This window comes from Nesoenas mayeri (genome assembly GCF_963082525.1).
Source record: "Nesoenas mayeri genome assembly, chromosome: 7".
Lineage (NCBI taxonomy): Eukaryota > Metazoa > Chordata > Aves > Columbiformes > Columbidae > Nesoenas > Nesoenas mayeri.
The window spans coordinates 10209028-10228453 of NC_137551.1; the positions used below are offsets into that span (position 1 = coordinate 10209028).

At 36.5% G+C, this 19426-nt stretch overlaps 1 protein-coding gene across 1 annotated transcript in view; it reads right to left on the reverse strand.

Annotated features, from left to right (window-relative positions):
- The window catches only part of GRID1 (glutamate ionotropic receptor delta type subunit 1), a 524523-nt gene that overhangs the window by 119186 nt on the left and 385911 nt on the right, over positions 1-19426 (reverse strand). Inside the window, exon 5 of the mRNA XM_080347389.1 lies at positions 8102-8155. Coding sequence (XP_080203515.1) covers positions 8102-8155 — 54 coding nt within the window. The remainder of the gene's footprint in view (positions 1-8101; positions 8156-19426) is intronic.

The following is a 19426-nucleotide window of genomic DNA, read 5'->3' on the forward strand; positions in this document are numbered from 1 at the left end:
ACTGCCTCCTACAGACAGTGAAACAGTGATGAAGAGAGACTTACAAAAACAGCAGAAATTGAGCCAGAGAATTGAGCCAGAATCCAGAAAAGTATTAACAAAAATGTGTTTTGAGTGAATGCTCTGAAAGAGGAAAATAAAGAGCATAATAATATTTTTCTACATTTAGTTCTGACTGATCACTCAGGTTGAATTTGGGAAATTTTTATTGATCACCTAACGATCTAGAAATTCATCTGCTGACAGCACCACCAGCATCATTTGGAAAGTGTCATCTGTCCAAAAAGGAAGAATAAGATCAACTGCTGTCTAAAAGTTTTGACTCACATTCAAGTGATGTGTATAACATATCTCAGCATGGCTCAGTGCTCTGCAGGTCCCCTAGCACTCTAACTTTCTAAGGCTCCTCACCACTGATGGAATTTGTCCTCTTCCAAATCTTTTTATCACTTCTCCTGCAGAAATTACAAGACCTTTTCTTCCTACTTCACTTCTCCCTCCTCCTTCAGTGTGGAGGCTTTCTTCTGACAACTATTATCATAGTTGGGAAGAATTTAACCAAATGCTTTCCACATCTGCAATTGCTCTAGCAGTTTCTCTGTGCTTACTGCCTCCAACTTTTCCAAACCAAGATCTTTTATGTGGATTGAAAAGAGAAAATATCCAAAGGTATGGTTTTCTGGGTGTTAAATATGGTTTAGTTTTATTTTTCAATTAAAGTTTACAAGAATATCAGCTGTCTTCTAACTACTGAACACTTTCCCTACAGATTTGGAATCTGTATAATACTCTATTCGTATAGCTTCATCCAATTTATTTCAGATTTCTTATTGAAAACCAATTTTCACCAACAATAAACTGGTCCCCAACTTTTTTTAAAAAATGTATTTATGGTTAACATTGCACATCAGAAGCAAAATAAAGCTATTGATAATTTTTCAAAAGCTCTGGTTATCAAGCTCAGGTTAGCACAAGAAAATCAACTGGCTTACTACATTCTATCAATAAAAAAAGCACCTTTGATTTTGGCAAGAGCCACTACCAATACAAGTTACCTTTCTGCTATCCACCCTGCAGTGTTGTAGAAGAGGTTATATGGTTGATTTTTTCATCTGTTTTTAAACAGAGTAACTATTAATAACAGCACAAGCTTTTCTTAATGATAAAGAAAAGAGCACCTTAGAGCCCAGGTACCCTGCATAGTATGAAACTATATGTTGAATCATGCAATAAATACAGGCACCCTCTTTGCAGTTCCAAGTAAACACACACATACACTGGAAACTGTGCTAGTAGAACTACCAGAACACTCGAGGATATGATTCCTCCTGCCTTTACGAAGCTTAATTCTGGAAACTGTACTGTAGTTCATAGAAAAATGCAATGAAAGAATGCATGACACTGTTATTTTGAAAATAATGTATTGTTTTGTTAGAAAGAACTCCTCCTTTATTTAAGTGTCCTGCCACAACAAATATCCACAAGTTGGTACTTTTCACCCCCATAGTACATTCCTTTCCTACAGAGTACCTGATAATTTAGACAGTAAGGAACTAATGTAATGAAATTTCCACTAGTTCTCCCCACTATTCCCATGGTTCCAGCTTGAGAATTTAGAAGTCAATATTATTTGAATCTCGGGATTTGTTATTCCATATGGTACAGCATGTGGTATTTCTAAGACTGAAAATTCAGGGTAATAAGAAGTCATTTTGTGTTAATAACAAATATCCCTGATCTGATGCACGTTAATCTGAATCAATGAGAATCAATTCAATTGAAAAGCAACAGATGAAAACTCCAATCAAGTAGAAGCTGTAACCTTTAGTTTTGAGACTTAATTTTTACACATTGTAATTAAACCTATTTTTAATCACTGAAAGTGCCAGCAATTCATTACTAGGCATGTTTCTATCAAAACTACATGCAATTCCAAGATACTTCTTCATTTCAAATGATTGATATCAAGAAATATGTTGCTATGTTCATCCCTGGCTAAGTCAAACCACTGAGGCTACCCCAAGTGTGGATTTGGCTGAGAGTATCTAGTCAAATGCAATCACTCTAGCTTGCCCAGTAGTAGACAGAGAAGGATGGAGTTCTATGCTGATTGGAAATCAAATATGAGTCACAGTTCCCAGAAATTTCATGTTTGTCAGCAAAAGTATTAAGTGATTCAATGTGAAGTATATGCAGTGACTATTTTTACAAAGTGCCACTGCCATACCCCTAGTAAAAAAAGATATGTAGAAAGACCTAGAACAGAAGGTGCAGATCAGAAAATTCTCAGTGGTGTTTATAACACAGTTGTGTTTGTCTTTCCAAACTGAGATCTGAAAATATTTAGCAGACTTCTATAATGTAAGTAGGAAAAATGAAGAATAAAAAAACAATAGCAGAACCAGGTCTGAAGACAGAGACATGGTGAGATGGAAGAAAGTAACCAAGGAAGTTGTTCCTATTCATTATTATCATATTTAGATCATTAACTATTTCCCAATACTCAGTGCAATTTCTACTGCAGAAGATTAAATTGCATTTCCTTTATCTTTCTAGAGTGAACATGTGATCGTGTTCTTCTTTTAATTATATCTGTTCTTCTGCTATACCTTTGCTCTCTCTGCTGAGTTTCATAGGAGATAAAGCTAATTCTTTCCACCTTTCCTCATGGGTCATATTTTACTGAGCTTTCATCATACTAGGTGCTCTGCTCTGGATTTTCAAAACTGTTCTGCACGTTCTTGTTTTTTTTTTAAAGTGTCTTGCCCAAAACTTGCAATACTGTTCCAACAAGGCCAAACTGATGTCAAGCAGAGCAAAATAATTGCCTCCCTTATCTTACAAAGGATGGTTCCAGTAACATACCTGAGGACTAGGTTTGCTTGTCTTGCAAGATCACAACAATTTGATTAATATTCTGTTCATTATCCACAAGGATTCTGAGTTGCTGCTGCAGATGATCACCAGTTATATGTCATTTTGTAGCCACATGCAAAATACTTTCTATATTGAATCTCATTTGGTGGAATGCCTTAGATTTATCTAAATAAACTGGAACTATTACAACGTTTTTAACAGTCTGGTTAAAATTAATAGTTTCTATAAAGCCAGCATCAAGTAAGACAGTAAAAATATTAAAATTTCCTTTCTCCATTAAGTGATCACCTTATTCTTTATCTTCTGCTATGCCTAAACTTCTATTGTTACTCTTTATGACCGCTGGTATGAGTCATTTTGCACCTTAGCCTCATTTTATAATAATTTACTTGGTTACTCCTTTACACTACTCCTGAGCCCTTTTTTCACCACTTTTTCTTTAGAATTCCTCTCAGATTTCAAGGTCTTCACAGATAACCAATTAGAACCATAATGATATCTTATTACACTTTCATCTTCACAGAACTCCACAGTTCTTTTGCCATCCTTTACTCATCATATTATCTTTCCAAAAGCACTACAAGTTCCCTAAACTTGTGAAGTTGGACACTCTTTTTGCTGATGTCCATTATTCCTGTTCTCCTTTTCTCACTTCTTCCTCTTCTTCAAATAGTGCATGCCAACGTCTCATGATCCATTTCACACCAATTATCTTCCAACTTCCTTAGCCCGTTCTTCCTTAGCCATAATGAAATCATAACTGACGTCTGTCTGAACTTTTTAAATATGTAGGGATAACATTGTCAATCACAGGAAATTGTGATGACTTATCTATGTCCCAACAATACATTTTCAACTATCAGGGAAATTAAAATCATCTATTATTTCAATTTCCTGTCTTTTAGGTATTTTTGTCAAAAATGCACTTTCAAAAAGTCTTTCTCAGTGTATTTCTATGCCACTAGTCAAAAGTTTGAACTTCACCCATCCTTAGCTTCAGAGTGAGTATGTACAGTTTGAACATGTAACACTACATTGTCTTCTCTTCACCCCTACCTGTCCTTCACAAAAAATTGTCTCCTATTTCAAACAGTAACCTTGTGCTTTGTCTTACCATGTCCTACAACCTCCAGTTAAACTTCTGAGAAGTGATGAAAGTTTGTTGAAAAAATAAATTAAAGGAAAGATGTGATAATGGTGAAACAATCCTTTTGAGTTATCAGTCAAATTCAGTACCCATTCCCTTTCCATGAAGAGTAGTTGACTGCTTTGTGTACTTTACTGATTTAAATGTAAGAATATTGAATGTTTAGAAACTTGGAAATAGAATTAAGTGCACTGATAGGAATGAAAAAATACTGTGCTTAATTTGAATATTTTTTGTCCAAATTCCAGTTTTACAGAACTTGTTTTTAAATCTTTTTCTCTCTCCTTAAATGGAGAAAATTGCAAAACCATGAAATGTCCCAGAAAAAGGAAAATATAGTTTCTAGTGCTATTTATACTCCCAGACATACTGCTACTGCTAACAAAAAAAAAGCAGATACAGACTCCTAGAACATTGCTCCTAGTACAACTACATACAAATTCAGTTTCAAGTGTTGCTCTTGTGCCTCTCTCACAGACATTTGCCCTGGGCAATGCACAGCATTTTCTCTGAGCAGGCAGAAAAAGAGAAGGGAAGAATGAAAAATGTCAGGAGGAATCAACAGAGATGCTTGATGTCAGGCACCAAAGACAAGGAAATGTAAGACAAAAATAAAAATAAGAAAGAAAAACGAGGAAAGGAAAAAAAAAAAGACAGGACATAAGCACCCAAAAGTGAGAGGTGGGGAGAGCATATACAACTGTGCCAGTCATGCCATAAGAACTAGCACACATCTATCAAAACTGGTAGGTCATTTCATCAACACTTGAAGGCATAAACAGCAAAGATACAAGCAAAATACCATATATGTTCTAATAGCTCTTCTTTAGGTTCAAAATTGCTGGTTGTTGGCAACTCCCAACATGGTCCATGGTAATAAATTGTTTTGGACTATTCCAGAGGCAAAGCTAAGCATGGACCAGTCATTGTTCTGAAGAGCTGTTTGCTGTTGCAATGATTTATACAGAAATCATATATATTCTTGCTTTTAAAAATCTACTTGACATGTAGAATTCAGATAGAAGAGTTACCTAAATGAATGCAAGGAATGATGTAGTATATCCAGATGAATAAAAGTGAAGAAGGTGAAATATACATCTAAAAAGGGAAGGGTGGTTAGAAGTACATTTCTTTTTTTCCCCTAAAACCTTCACTACTTTTGACAGCTCTGCAAGTTTGAAACATAAAATGTCTGAAATGAGAAAAGTAGATGTACTTACAAATGTATATTTTTAAAACAGTAAGGTTTGGTGGCTTTGGCTTCAAAGAGGACATACGAGGGCATGATTGCCTGCAAAGACCTATCCCTGTGTATTCTCTTACTCTGAAAGACTTACCGTGTAATGTTTCAGCCTTCCAACCCCATACAGTGAATTCACCTCCCAATTCACTAGCCTTTTTCTAGAGATGGCTGAGTCCTTTTACTCTACAAATAGCATCCAAACTGAACAGACACCTTAGCACAGAGACTTGGGTTACTGGAAGCAAGCAAATGCAGGATATTGAGAGACAGCATAGCTCTGTACTTTAAGATCAGCTCTTATATTCCACATTTGTTCATTTGTTGTGTAGTAGGATTAACAACCATACAGTTTTAGTTAGCTCATCACAAGCTTGGTGGTGTTACTTGCCTAACAAAATCAGTGACAAAATCTGTTCAAACTCCAAAACTTAGCTCCTATCCTGTGATATGGGACAGAAGCAGAAGGAAAAACAAAACAAAACAAAACAACCCAAATGTTTATTGGATTGTCAATACAGAGAGAGTAAAGTAGATTAAATTCCAGTAAGACAATAATATCATCCTCTACAGTCATTCTTACTATAACAAGGTAAGTCCAAGGTTCAGATCCTCCTTGGCTCGACAAGAGATGGGACACAGGACAGATTGTGAGAAGGTGCTCAAGATCAGTGTACCACAGTAGTCTAACCTGTACCAGGCCCTTAAATGATTCCCTGAAGTGAGAAAGATCTAAAGAACATGTTTACAAGCCAACACTCTTCATTCAAGGAATGTCAATGAAAATAATTGTCACTGTGTTCTTTTCTGACTGCTGCCGCTTCAGGCCAGTTAGCGCTGTACCTCTCTTTCCTTGCAAATGGGATCATTAGATCACAGAGACCACAAAGTGAATAGAAAAGTGTAGGATCCTCAGTCTCTCTGGGAGAAAAAAAGGACTGGCTAAGTATTTGGTCCACTTACAGAATGGACTACATCTCTCTTGCTACTCATGTGGAACTACACAAAAAAAGAGCTGATTTGATTGTTAGGAATTACAAATTAATTGTATTCTGCAAATCACAGCACCAATGAACATCCAGTCAAGGAATAACATTTTCCATCAAGTACCCATGCAGTTCTCACTGTTACCAAATAGAAATATACACAAGGAAATCACAGTCTGTTCTCTTGCTAGCATGGGGGTACGCACACTACTAAGTGAAAAGCAAGCCCTAAGGAACTTCCACCTTTCTACAGATCCATCCATGTGCATGCTTAACGTATCTTCTTCACAGTAGTTTTAAGCACAGAAAGACCAACACTTTGCTGTTAAAAAAGGATAATCAAGACATTTCCTCCTCTCTTTACCTGCAAAGGGTTCTTCAAAATTTAATTAATGTGAAAAGTTTCTGTAATTGTCTGTTTGAATTTAATAGCATTTTGAGATATTTATAAGTATGTACACTGCTATTTATCACTAAGAAGTTATACTTTAGATTTACATTTTTGTAGCATAGCTTCCCAAGCCAGTGTCTAACCATAAAAGAGAAAAAATTAAAGTTCAGAAAATAAAAGCAGAATTGACACCCCGTGTGATGTGTTTGCATGCTGAAGGTTTATTTGTGATGTTACAGATTTAGGCTTCATGACGTGAGTTTTAACATCTGAACAGTAACAGCAGCAATAACAAATCCACAAACACTCCCTCTCTATAAATGTTTAGGGAAATATCCACTGTATTATCTTTATGTGAATATAAACACTGACTCCCTGGGCATCTGGCTGATATTTTGTAGTGGGCCATTACTGCAGCTGACAAATCAGGAGGCACTTAAATGTAACAAGGACTAGAAAGAATTTAGAAAGCCTTTATAAGCAGAGATTTCACACACTTTCCCTAACCCCTATTTAAATATAGAGCCTTTCTAATGCCACACAATACAATTTATAGCTACTATTAAAAGTAGCCTATCCAAAATTATCAGCTAGGTGCAAAGAAATGAGAAATTAACAAAGGAATTGGTTATTAAATTAGAGGCTATGCATTTATAACATAAAAATAAAACAGTAAGCACGGTTCTTTTGAACTTAGATATTTTACTATCTTTTAAGGAATCATTATTAAAACCAGAAATATATTCAATAGTGCCATTTATCCTGAACAATCAGTGATTTATAAATTATTATATGCGGTACAATTTTTCAAGCTTTCTATTATTTTTAAATATGAGTCTCCATTGATTCCCATTAGGGCACCATGGTACTAAGGTAAAATAAATAATTGTAGTACCAGGACAGGATACCATTTGCTGCAGAGAGAAAATATCACATTTAAATCTCTGCTATTCTGGAACTTGGCCAAAAGAGTAACATAATTCTGCACCAGAGAAAACCTGTGTGTCATGTAAATACATATTTGCATAAGCTAAGTCTGCAACTGGTCTCAGCACTCCTTTCTCTCCTGCTGTCTGAGCGTGGGCTTTCACAGCAGAAAAGGGTGAGATTCTGGCAGGTACAGATGCATATATTTGAGGTTTCTTTTGATATATTCTCTGTTTCTTAAATAGCCAATGAAATAGGGTCAGCATGAAGGTAAAAATAAAGTCTCCCAGCTGCTGCAAGGTATACTGGAAGCTTTATTTTGACCTTTGGTATTCAACCTATGCCAATTCAACTGAGACCCGCAAGCGACGACACCACAGAGTTTGTATCTTGTACCATTCAAAACGCAAATATGCTAAGTGTATATTCAGTTTGATGTGTCAAAACATATACAAAAAAAGGTGGCGGTGAGTGAATATACAAAGCTCTGTTGACTATATACTATATACAAAAGCCTCTTTTGACTTTCTTACCTCATTTACATAGACCCAGTGACTATCCTTTGATGCAAGGTTGGTTTCCACAGCCTACAAAAAATAAAAAGAAATACAATAATAAAAATAAATAAAACATGTGAAACATACTCCAGACAGAACTTACATAAAAAGGTACTATAATGCTCATTTTGATTGCTTTCATTGCTATTGACATTGTTTCAGTATAGCTCTTTTCATCTCTTCCACTGCTGCTTCATGGAATGCTATCTTATTGGTGGTAGTCACATTTTTCCGAGTTCAGTATTTAAAGTACCCTGTACCCTGAAGATTTTCTGTACATGTACCACAAAAGCATATTGGTGCAGCATGGTACATCAACATGATAAGGTAGCCTATGATGGACAACTGCACACAGAACATGCAGTTCATGACATTTAACTCTGTATGATATACCTAATGCATCCAAGTAGTCTGGGTTTCCTGTTAATATGCCTCCCAAAATATAATGTCTCTGCCTCATTACACCTCTGATAGTTCAACTGTTAGCTAACCTATTTAATGAAAAACACCACTCTGAAGTTCATATGAGTCATCCTTTCTCCATATTTATATAAGACCCAAGAGAAAGTTATGGTTCGCATGAACACTTTTCTGGCTTCCTGGTGTGGACTTGTATAATCACTACATATTATAAGAAATGGCCTATCTCACTGGACAGCTTCTGTACACATATAATCCTCAAGATTCACTAAGATGCTAAAATTAGGGATGACTGCTAGCACAAACAGCACTACTAGTACTGAGGACTTCAGTGGAAGGATTGGGCAATATACATAGAGGTTTCTAACTGCCCCCCTTGTTTGACATAGATAAGCTCACTCCAAGATTCTATATAGTCTAATAAAGCAATAAAGCATCAAGAGGTGTACACTACAGTGATAATGATATTGCTAATGTCTTGCTCAACACATGGTTAAACAACTATTGTGGATTCATCTCACCTAATAAAACCGGACAGTCCCAGTCCTCACATGTATTTCAGGAGGCAGCTCATTACACAAAGTTTTCAATGTCCCTGCTTTCAGCTTCTTTTTTCTTCTGTGCCAATATGACCTCATTCATTGAACAGATATTCTTATCTCTGTGTTATAAATGGCCCTATGAATCACTAAAATGAACCTGGTTTAAAAAAACAAATACAGATTAACATAATGCTTCCAGTTACTGCTTTTTAACCTGGAAAATTTCTGCACCCTGTTCATTGTGTGTGGCCTCAAAATCAATTGCACCTGTACAGAGAGGCTCTGTAGACTGAGGCACTGGGCTGAGCAAGAACATCATCAACCACCTTCCCCTCCAGAACACATTTGCATAATAAGCCTCTCAGATATTTAGCGTCAGATGGGATGAATCATCTTCTCTCATGACACTGACTATAGATGACTCGCTTAGAATAAACGCCCACGACTTATAAGGCTGCAGTGAAATGACAAGGTATCCATCCTTAATATAGGCAAAGGGAGTACTGTTACCTGATCTTAGCAACAAAAACAAACCAAGGACTGGCTAAGCAGCCAACACCAACATTTTTAACATGACTGTTAGTTTATAATGAAAAAAAAGTAAAAAAAAAACCAAAACAAAATATTTGTTTTAAAATTGTACTCATTTGTGCAGCCTCCACAAACCTAAAAGAAAACCATCGGGACCACACATACCTCAACCTATTTCTCATGTCCACAAGGTGAAATACTCCTTTAAAGAGACAAAAATCCCAAAAGAGAAATCGCAAAGAAGTCAAAAGAGAAAAATCAACACGGACAGGGCGCAGTATTTCTCATCATAGGCAGCAGCGGCTATATGGGAAATTAACTGCCCCTGATGTCAAAGCAGATGAGAACCACTGGAGACAACACTTCTGACAAGATAATCCTCTCCTAAGCATGCAGTGAAAAATTGTCTCCCTTGATAACTGTCTCCCTTGTGTTTCCTTTAAGCTGGCAGGAACATTAAACTGACCAGTTAATTGAGGAACTGCAGGTATTAGGAAAGCTAGCAGTGATGAAAGGGAGGGCAAAAACTTGTAGATTTTCAACTTATTCACCCCTCTGACATATTCAGACAAAGCCAAAATAGCCAGGTGCTGTAACATATAGAGCAAAAGCAAAGTGCTGCCAACATTAGCAAAGCAGAACTAAATAATGCTCAGGTGCAGACTTATTGCATTGGCTACATTTTGTGATTTATCCACCACAGTGAGCAATTTGTATGAATAAATGTTAAGTCTAGGGAGCCACAAGAGCCAGGGAATTTGACATGAATTATTGTAACTCATTCTTGTGGGTTCACATATCTGGGCCAAAGTTTTTAAAATAAGATGCCTAAATTTAGGTTGCTAAGAGTTTATCTTTAGTCATCAGAGTGCTAGACCATCCGGCACTTCCTACAGAAGTCAATGACTCTGCACTCTAAAAGCTAGAAATGTATTTAGAAACATAACTGTAAGTAGGCAAGCTTAAATATCTATTAATGTCTGCTGTTTAGAGCTGGAACACACAGCATGAAGCATCATTCTAAACCCAGACATGCTGAGAAGAAGCAGAAATTTCTTGCATTTTGTGCTTCAGATTTTGCACCATATTTACAGACTTGCTGTCCTAAAGAATCCTAAAATTAAGCATTGAAAGACACATCTGAAAGGTTTCAAGCTTCTGATAGCACTGGTGTGTTGGAGGTGTATCGCTGGAGGCTCTTGGAAGTTAAGCAGTGTGAAGAGCAAGGTCTTGTGACATTGCTATGATATCATAAGAAAATTTGTTCAGAATTTTCAGAATAAGAAAGAAATTACATATTTGTAACTTATGGATTTTTTTCTTCTTTAAAGAGGAAAAGGTATCAGCACTTGGGAGATTATAGTCACACATTTTAATTAGTTTTTAATTATTCAAGCTGTTCAAGATCTTGCTGTTTGTTAAAGCTTGTGCCTCCACCCATTCAAAAAGAAAAAAAAATAATTTAAGAAACATCCTGAAGGATTTATTACAGCCTATTCCATAAATGCACTCTATATTAAAGAAAGTAGGTCAGGAATTTGTGTGATCACTGGCTGAGGAAAAACTCTGCCATCTTTGGGGCAGGATTCATGTGCTGAAATATGTTATAGGGTTTTTCATGAAAAAGTTATTAATATAGCTGCAAAATATCCTAGTTCTTTATATACTTTACATGTACATAGGGTCTAGTTGACACATAGGAGTAATACCTCACAGTATTTCTATCAAATAGAAAATCTGCTCTTGAGATCAACAATGCACTGGAAATTGAAGAACATCCATCTTTCCTTTATTTTCTCTTAAACTAAAAATACCTTCTACAAATCTGGAAAAAAAAACAGGGAATTTTGAGACTGTCCTTCCTCCTCCTCAACCACATTTCAATAGCCAAATGTTAAAATGCAGAACCAAAACAAGGGAATTATAATTCACTCAGCAGTCCACTACTAATGACAACATATAAATGATATCATGAGAATCATGCCAGACTAGGAAGAGGAGAAGAGGAACAGTGAATGTAGAAAACTGCTTATAATTTCTCAGTAGAAATCATTGTCAATAAAAATGAAATAGGGAGACACTGAAAATCAAAATACAAGCATTAAGATTTCAAACTTCATACCAACAATGATAAAAGAAAAGAATAAGATGCTTCATGAAAAATGATCAAAGATATTTTCATGCATAGGGCTTTGTTTTCTTTTACGTGTATAACTCAAAATAATTTAATGCCAGTAATCCATGACAACATTATTTTACGGGAATACAGCGGAGTACAAATATTTAGGTTGCCTTTATGAATAAGTAACTTGGTTCATTATTTTATCTAATGGCAGTTGCAGGATTAAAAGAAATTAGGAAAGTAAGCAACAAATACCACTATGTTCAGAAAAAAAAATAGAAAAAGAGCAGAAAGAATCCTTTCCTGACCTTCTCAAAAAATTGGAAAACAAAAATATTTCCAAGGGTTTAATGGGTGGACAGTAATAAGGAACAGTCTTTCCCACAACACTCTTGCCAGGGTCAGTCCCTTGGCATTAACAACTGCAAGCAGGATGTGGAGAAAGGAATATAGGGATGAGCGGCCACACAACTTAGGGAGATGCTGGTGGATGTTCAAACAGGCACAGGCAGATTGTGGTTGAGCACCAGCAGGATGTGCTGAAGAGTATAGGCTTACATACATCTACATTATAGTTAAAAACCTGTTGTATGCTTACTGTGTACCCAGGGGGACAGGCAGGAGGAATGTCTGGAAGCCTTGTAACCAACCCTGGGATCCCATAAGGAAATGCCTTGCAGATGGCAAACACAGATGGTCCTGTTGTGTCTACATTTTCGGAAACAAGGGCTGATACCCTGAAATCCATGATATAAAAGAACCACCAGAGTGTTTTGCTAGAATGGATAATAAAGTAGTAAAGCGTATTACTTGCACATCCTTTTCCTTAATGGTGAGGATAAAGAGCATCATAGTATTCCAAAAAAAAAAAAGGGAAGAGCAGGTACACTGGCAACACAGTGAGGGCTCCATGGAGGCACTGGCAGACATATCCACAGCTCTGGGAACCAGGCTCTGTTACAAACTCCTCCTATGCAGCTGCCTTCCAGCTCACAGCCCCACTGCAGAGCCCTGCCAGCCCCTCGGATGCTTACAGCAGAAAACCAAGCACAGAGCGAGCCAGCCAGTGCGTGACTGCAGGTGCCTGCAGGACACCCCAGTTCTTTTTGGAGACCGGGATGGTGGGAGATGAGGTTAGGAAGTACTCAAGGTCAGCTTTACTACTACGAAATAAACAAAAGAAAAATAGATACAGATTAATCACAGACAAATAACAAAAATCTCTGGTTCTTCTGAGTTCATTTGTCATCCTTCCCTTCATATTTCTAAAGAAACCAGCATGACAATGACAGATAAACCTCTTTTTTTTCTCTCTCTTTATTTTCTCTTAATTATTTAATTATTATAATTCATAAGGGAGGTATAAGTAAAGAAGTGATTGGGGTCTAAATCTCAGCTCTTTGAAAGTCTTTCCTAAGGGATCACTCTCAGCCCTTACAATTCGTTACCTGCTCACTTCACATTTTCCACTGGACAGGTTTCAAAAGAAAACTGTTTCCAGCTCTTATTGTCCCAAGCAAGGTTGTAGCCAGTGACCTGCTTCCAAAGCAGCTTTTTTTTTCTTCCCTTCACATCCTTGGAGAAATTATTGTACTACTGTTTTTTTTCTTCCCATCATAAAAATAAGAAAAATTCTTCAGAACCATTTTGAAATCTATCATTGTAAAATAGCAATGGAAAAAAAAAATAATAAAAAGAAAAGCCACTATCTTCTATAGGGTTTTGTAAGCCTGAATCAAACCTCGCTCCAGCTGCTGCCTTTCAATGCAGGATATGAACTTATGTTTTTTAAAGTGGCTTTGTTCTTGATTTAAGTGTCCAGAAAGACATCTTAGGAATCAGGGAACCAGTTTAGATCCCAAAGAGGAGATACAGACCAAGTTTGCAATGCAGTACATCTGACAGTAGTTAATTGGATAGTATCGAAGTGCACCTGTTTATCTGAGAAGATTTATGTGTGTCTGGGATACAAATAAGTTAATACAGGAGGTATGAAAAAGTCAATTATGGTAAAGCAGATGCATTCAGTCTATATCCCCTAGACACCCAAGTTATATTTAGAAACTTCTTCAATTAAAATAGTGCAGTTTATGTCCAGAAGTGGCTTGCATAGGTAATAGAATTTCACAGAAAACCAATTCCTCTGTAGCAGTTACTGAGTCTCTTGTATTTCATTAGAACCTTTCTTTATTTTGCATTTTAAATAAACATCTCTTGGCTAAGCATCTCCAGAGGAACATAAATCTTACAATGTTTAATAAATTAAAAATAAAGAAAGAAAATAAGCATTACTAGCCACAATAAAGTATACATAAAAATAATTTTTAAAAAACTTCTTATAATACTTATAGTGTACTAAGGAATACTCCAAACTGATATTGTTTCTAAAGCTTAATTGCTAATGACACCATTAGTACAGGGATTAAAACAAAATTTTCCAGGCCACAGTACAACAATCCAACTCTAGAAGAAAAGTCACAAAACTAAGGCATTTTGGACTAAGAATCTTGAAGACAAAAAACGCAGTTGCAGTAAACTGAATCAGGACTGTGGGTTTACATTTCTCATCCATTACAGGTTAATTAAAATTTCTCAATGTCATTTCAAAGTGAACTATGAAATTTTTTCTCTAAATGTTAAACGGGAACTTAAAGAGGTTCTCTGACATACTTTTCCAGATCAGAAAATCTGCTGAACATGACCCTTTCTTACTGAACATCATTCTCCATGAAGTATTTGTACTTCTAAGAAAAAAAGCCTTGCCAGAAATTCTATATTCTTCCTTTTTTTCTGAACATCTACCTAGAAATGTGTAGAAATGTGTACATACACACTTTTTAAAAACACTTAGCAGGCTCAATAGGTCCCTGACTTTCAGTGATCTCTGCCTCATGACAGTGACACAGATGATTTCCCTACACTTACAACAGAAGCTGTCAATTCTGAATCTCAGTACAGATGAGCTTTGTACAAGTGGTTAATGAACCACAAGCATTACTTGCTTTTAACATCCACATTTCTTGATAATTCACTGTGTGTAATACTCCATTCTTAGTCTACACTCTATAAACATATTACTAAAAAACCTCACTCACACAAAGCCTGATATTTCCTCATTACTCTTCTGAAGAACTGTATTGCTAAGAAAAGCTATTCTTCCCTCATTGATACTAATGAAGCAAGAGTAATTATTGAAAGGCTATCACAAGATTGCCTCCAGTAGTATAAGCCTATAAACCTGGCTTATTCAGATTCAATCTCCCACAAAACATAGGCCAAATCGGTCTTATATTATAGATCTCCATACTCTCCTACTCAGATGTATGATTATTAGTCTGGAATAGCTATCTAGTGTTCTTGTTCCAACAAACTCTGTGATATTTATAGTCTCTGTCCAAATGATACAAGATGGTCCTTTCTTGACCTTGGTCTCAGTTGCTTCACAAGCTAAATAACTCAACCTAATCAAGACAAAACAAATAAATAAAAGTGGGGGGGGGGGGAAGGGGGGCAGGGAGGAGGAGGAAGAAGAAACATCCAAACATCCCAGAGTAAATTCTCTAATACCATCCACAACTGCTTTTCATTTTCACTTGCTAAGGTGCTGTATCATGCAAACAGGAGTAACTATGACCCAAACCTTCACCAGCTTTTAGCACACATCCCTACAGTTGACAAGTGCTAATCACAGTATCACAGTATGTTTAGGATTGGAAGGGACCTCAAAAGATCATCTAGTCCAATCCCCCTGCTGGAGCAGGAACGCCTAGGTGAGGTCGCACAGGAACATGTCCAGGTGGGTTTTGAATGTCTCCAGAGAAGTAGACTCCACAACCTCCCTGGGCAGCCTGTTCCAGTGTCTGTCACCCTTACTAAGAAGAAGTTTTTTCTCAAATTTAAGTGGAACCTCTTGTGTTCCAGCTTGATCCCATTACCCCTTGTCCTATCATTGTTTGCCAATGAGAAGAGCCTGGCTCCATCCTCGTGGCACTCACCCTTTATATATTTATAAACATTAATAAGGTCACCCCTCAGTCTCCTCTTCTCCAAACTAAAGAGACCCAGCTCCCTCAGTCTTTCCTCATAAGGGAGGTGCTCCACTCCCTTAATCATCTTTGTTGCCCTACGCCGGACCCTCTCCAGCAGTTCCCTGTCCTTCTTGAACTGAGGGGCCCAGAACAGAAGGTGTATGTGACATTTGGCACAATATGATTTGCTAATAACCCAAAAAGAAATATAGTAATAACATATTTTAAAGTTTGTACTGCAGTAGTTGCCTGTTACTTAAGTCACAGGTGATCAGAAAAAAATACACTGAAGGAAACCTACATAAAAGTTTAATGTTAATCGAGAGAAACACTGGAGATGAAGAAACTTATAAGAAAGTGAGAGAAAATGAACTATATACTGCAACTTCTTCTGGCTACAGAGCTGTAATGTTCTTGAGTAACTACTGTAATACATGTGACATTGCCTATTGTTTTAGCCTTAATCATTTCAATGCAATGCCTTGAGATTTCTGCTTAATCTTACTCCTATTTTATAGGTAATGCTTATTATATTCCAGCTCTGTTGCCATTAGTTTTAATGCATATTCCACTGAATGATGCATAAAAGTGAAGTACTGTATATGGAACTGTTCCAAAAGCATTCAGGAAGAATTTACTTTACAAAGCTCAAATGTCACATACTATTTATAAATATGGTAACTGTTGACCGTTTAACTATGTGGCATGGTGGTGACACTGGATAATTGCACAGCTGTCAGAAAGTAACATTTCTGTAAAGACATGAATCTAATGTTAACTAAAGAACATAACCTTACAGAAATCTTGCACTTAAAATTTTACCAAAGCCACACATTGAGTTGCCTTTGAAGACCCAATGAAATATTTGAAAATAACAACTAAATTTTGCTCAATTAGACACTGAATTTCTTTTTGAAGATAACAGGTCTGCACATCTGTATTCTATAAAAAAGTCTAAGATTTTTAGAGACAATTTTGTAATGCTTTGTTAAGAGCTGCAGTCCTGGAAGAGCCAAAGTCCAGAATACAAACTAAAATTCAACAGAACTGGCCAGTATTTGAAGTTTGGGGTTTTTTGGTTGGTTTGCTTAGGTTCTCCTCCTACCTCCCATTAAGAGAAGAAATCACCACTGAAATGATTTAGCAGTTTTTCTGTTTGTTTGAAATGGCTACACGGGGTTGACTAGACATAAGTATGAAGGTTGCAAATACCTTTTCAGGTACAGACTGGGTAAATAAATCTATGTTCAGCACTGATGATTGCTCTCTATTCTCATAACAAGCAGTCACTCCATGGTCAAGGTATGACGCATTTCAGTATATACCACCAGTCTCATGCACTGTGCTTTCTCACTTCCACTCAGGAACCATCACTTAAGCTCCGACTTCAGCTTGCACTGGAAGTTCAATATAACTTCACAGAGTTTGCACAGAGTTTTCTAAAGTTTGATCTTTATTTTTTAAGGATGGTAAGTGTATCATTAAAGAAAGATGCAAAGTTCTTAGCTTTCTAACATGCACACAACACCAAACAGTGAAAACAACTTATATATTCCTAATTTCTTCTTATAAAATAAATCTCCTTTGTCTTGACAGTATGATAGCTGAAGCTCCCAGATTGTGTATCACATAAACTCTAAACTGAAAGAACCAGCCATAGGGTGAAGAGACCACTTTGATTTTCATGAACTTAAGGTTTTAATACTGATTCATTGCCTATGGCACAAAGTTGCCAATCACACTGCAAGGTTGTTATTTTACATAGGTTATGGGGTTTAAAACTGTAGAACCTTATAAAAGTATATCCACATCAAAGGTTACCCTGTCCGTTATTCATCTTTTCATCTGTTCACATGTATGCAATCTCTTCTCTTAAATTCCTTACAGATCCTGTCTGATTTTAAAGGAAAGATGACGCTAGCCTTGCCTCAGCCTCAAACATAATCACTTTCAAACCAGTCCTTTTCTACCTACAGCAGTATTATTTTAAATTGCAAAATAAATACATAAATAAAGCAAAACCCCTACAGGTCTGAGGACCCTCTTGTCAGTCATAGTGTATTTTACATGCACAAACAGTGCCCCAGGCTGTGTGAGCACTAAAGAACACCTTAAAGATCACCTTAACCATCTCAAACCACAAGACCCTCCCTGAGGAAAGAGTATTTGCTTTTCTTTATACTGCATGAGTCTACCTGGCTTCCGTGTACTTGCCAAGTGATAACTCAGGCTGCTCTAGCCTCCCTCGAGGAGCAGTAATGGTGGAAGTAATGATGGAAGGGCTAACTTTGTATGGCCACAGCCCTAATGACTTATGCAAAGCCTTACAGGCTAAACAAAACTAAGTAGTGGGAACAAACAAACAAAAACCTAGGACAGTGTACAAATACACCAAAAAAAGCCATCACAGTGAGAAGTGGGCAAAGATAAATATACATTTATTCACAGATTCTTCCAAGTAGGTGTTCAAACATTCACCATTTGGGTCAAAACCAATCATGTTTTGCACCCACACTTCCTCAAAGCTCGCGGAGATGCACTGGAGCCCCTGTGGTTATTTCATCACTGATGGTCTTTATCCACTGGCGAATCTTTGGCAGCAAGAATGATATTAAAGATATATATTACAGTAATGGGACATGAGCAGATTTGACTGGAAAACAGACTTTTACTAAATGCTTGCATGTAGTTTTTCAGACGTGTATGAAACAGTTACTAATTTAAAAATACATATTTCATCCTTTTAAAGTGTTTCCACTTCATCTAACTAACACAAGCTCACATAGTGTTTGCAAAGTTGTAGACAAATGGGGTTTTCAAAACGAACCTTTCTACTTTGTCTGGAGCAACAACTCATCTTCTGACATCAGGGAGAACAGTATTCATTACATTTTGTTCTTGAAACTGAATCATTTTTAGCAATTTAACTACTGTAATTTTCTTCCCATTGTTTCTAAGGTAGAATTTATACAAAACACAGATTTGTGTTAGAATTTCCATGTACCTGAGCTTCCATACAAAACCAAAAGAAATAAAAAGTGAAACTAATAGGTTTTTCATTTTAAAATCTGTGTATGTTTGATTGTGATATGCTATCCTTAGCACTGATTTTTATTATCCTATTCACGCAGGTATGAAAGGGTACACAAGGGAAACTTCCATTGCATTTAATTAAAGTAGCCTACACATCCCTGACAAAAAAAATAAAATACCCTGTATGGTATATCATTTATGCACAATTATTTTTATAGAGGACCATAAGTCTATGTTTTAAGCCTCTTATGATCAGCTGAGGTGGAAAAAAAAAACAACAGTCCCTGAATATCATGTAATGAACACATAGTTTATAGGATGTGCACACAGACATTAATTTAACAATTGTGTTCATGACAAACTATAACTAGGAAACAAAAATTGCTTCAATGTATATCCCATGAAAGGGGATTCAGATTTCAGACTAGTATATGAAAGCATCTGACAAATGTTAACTTATTTGTCTGAAGATAAAGTGAAAGTAACACGTTGTGAAACATCACAAGAGGGAACAGGGAATGTGGCATGAAATTTCTCCTCCTTGAGGGAAAATCTCTGGAAGATGAAAACAGGAACCAAATCTTGATGATAGCTTTGTTCATAAAATTTGTAGTGTGGTCAGAGT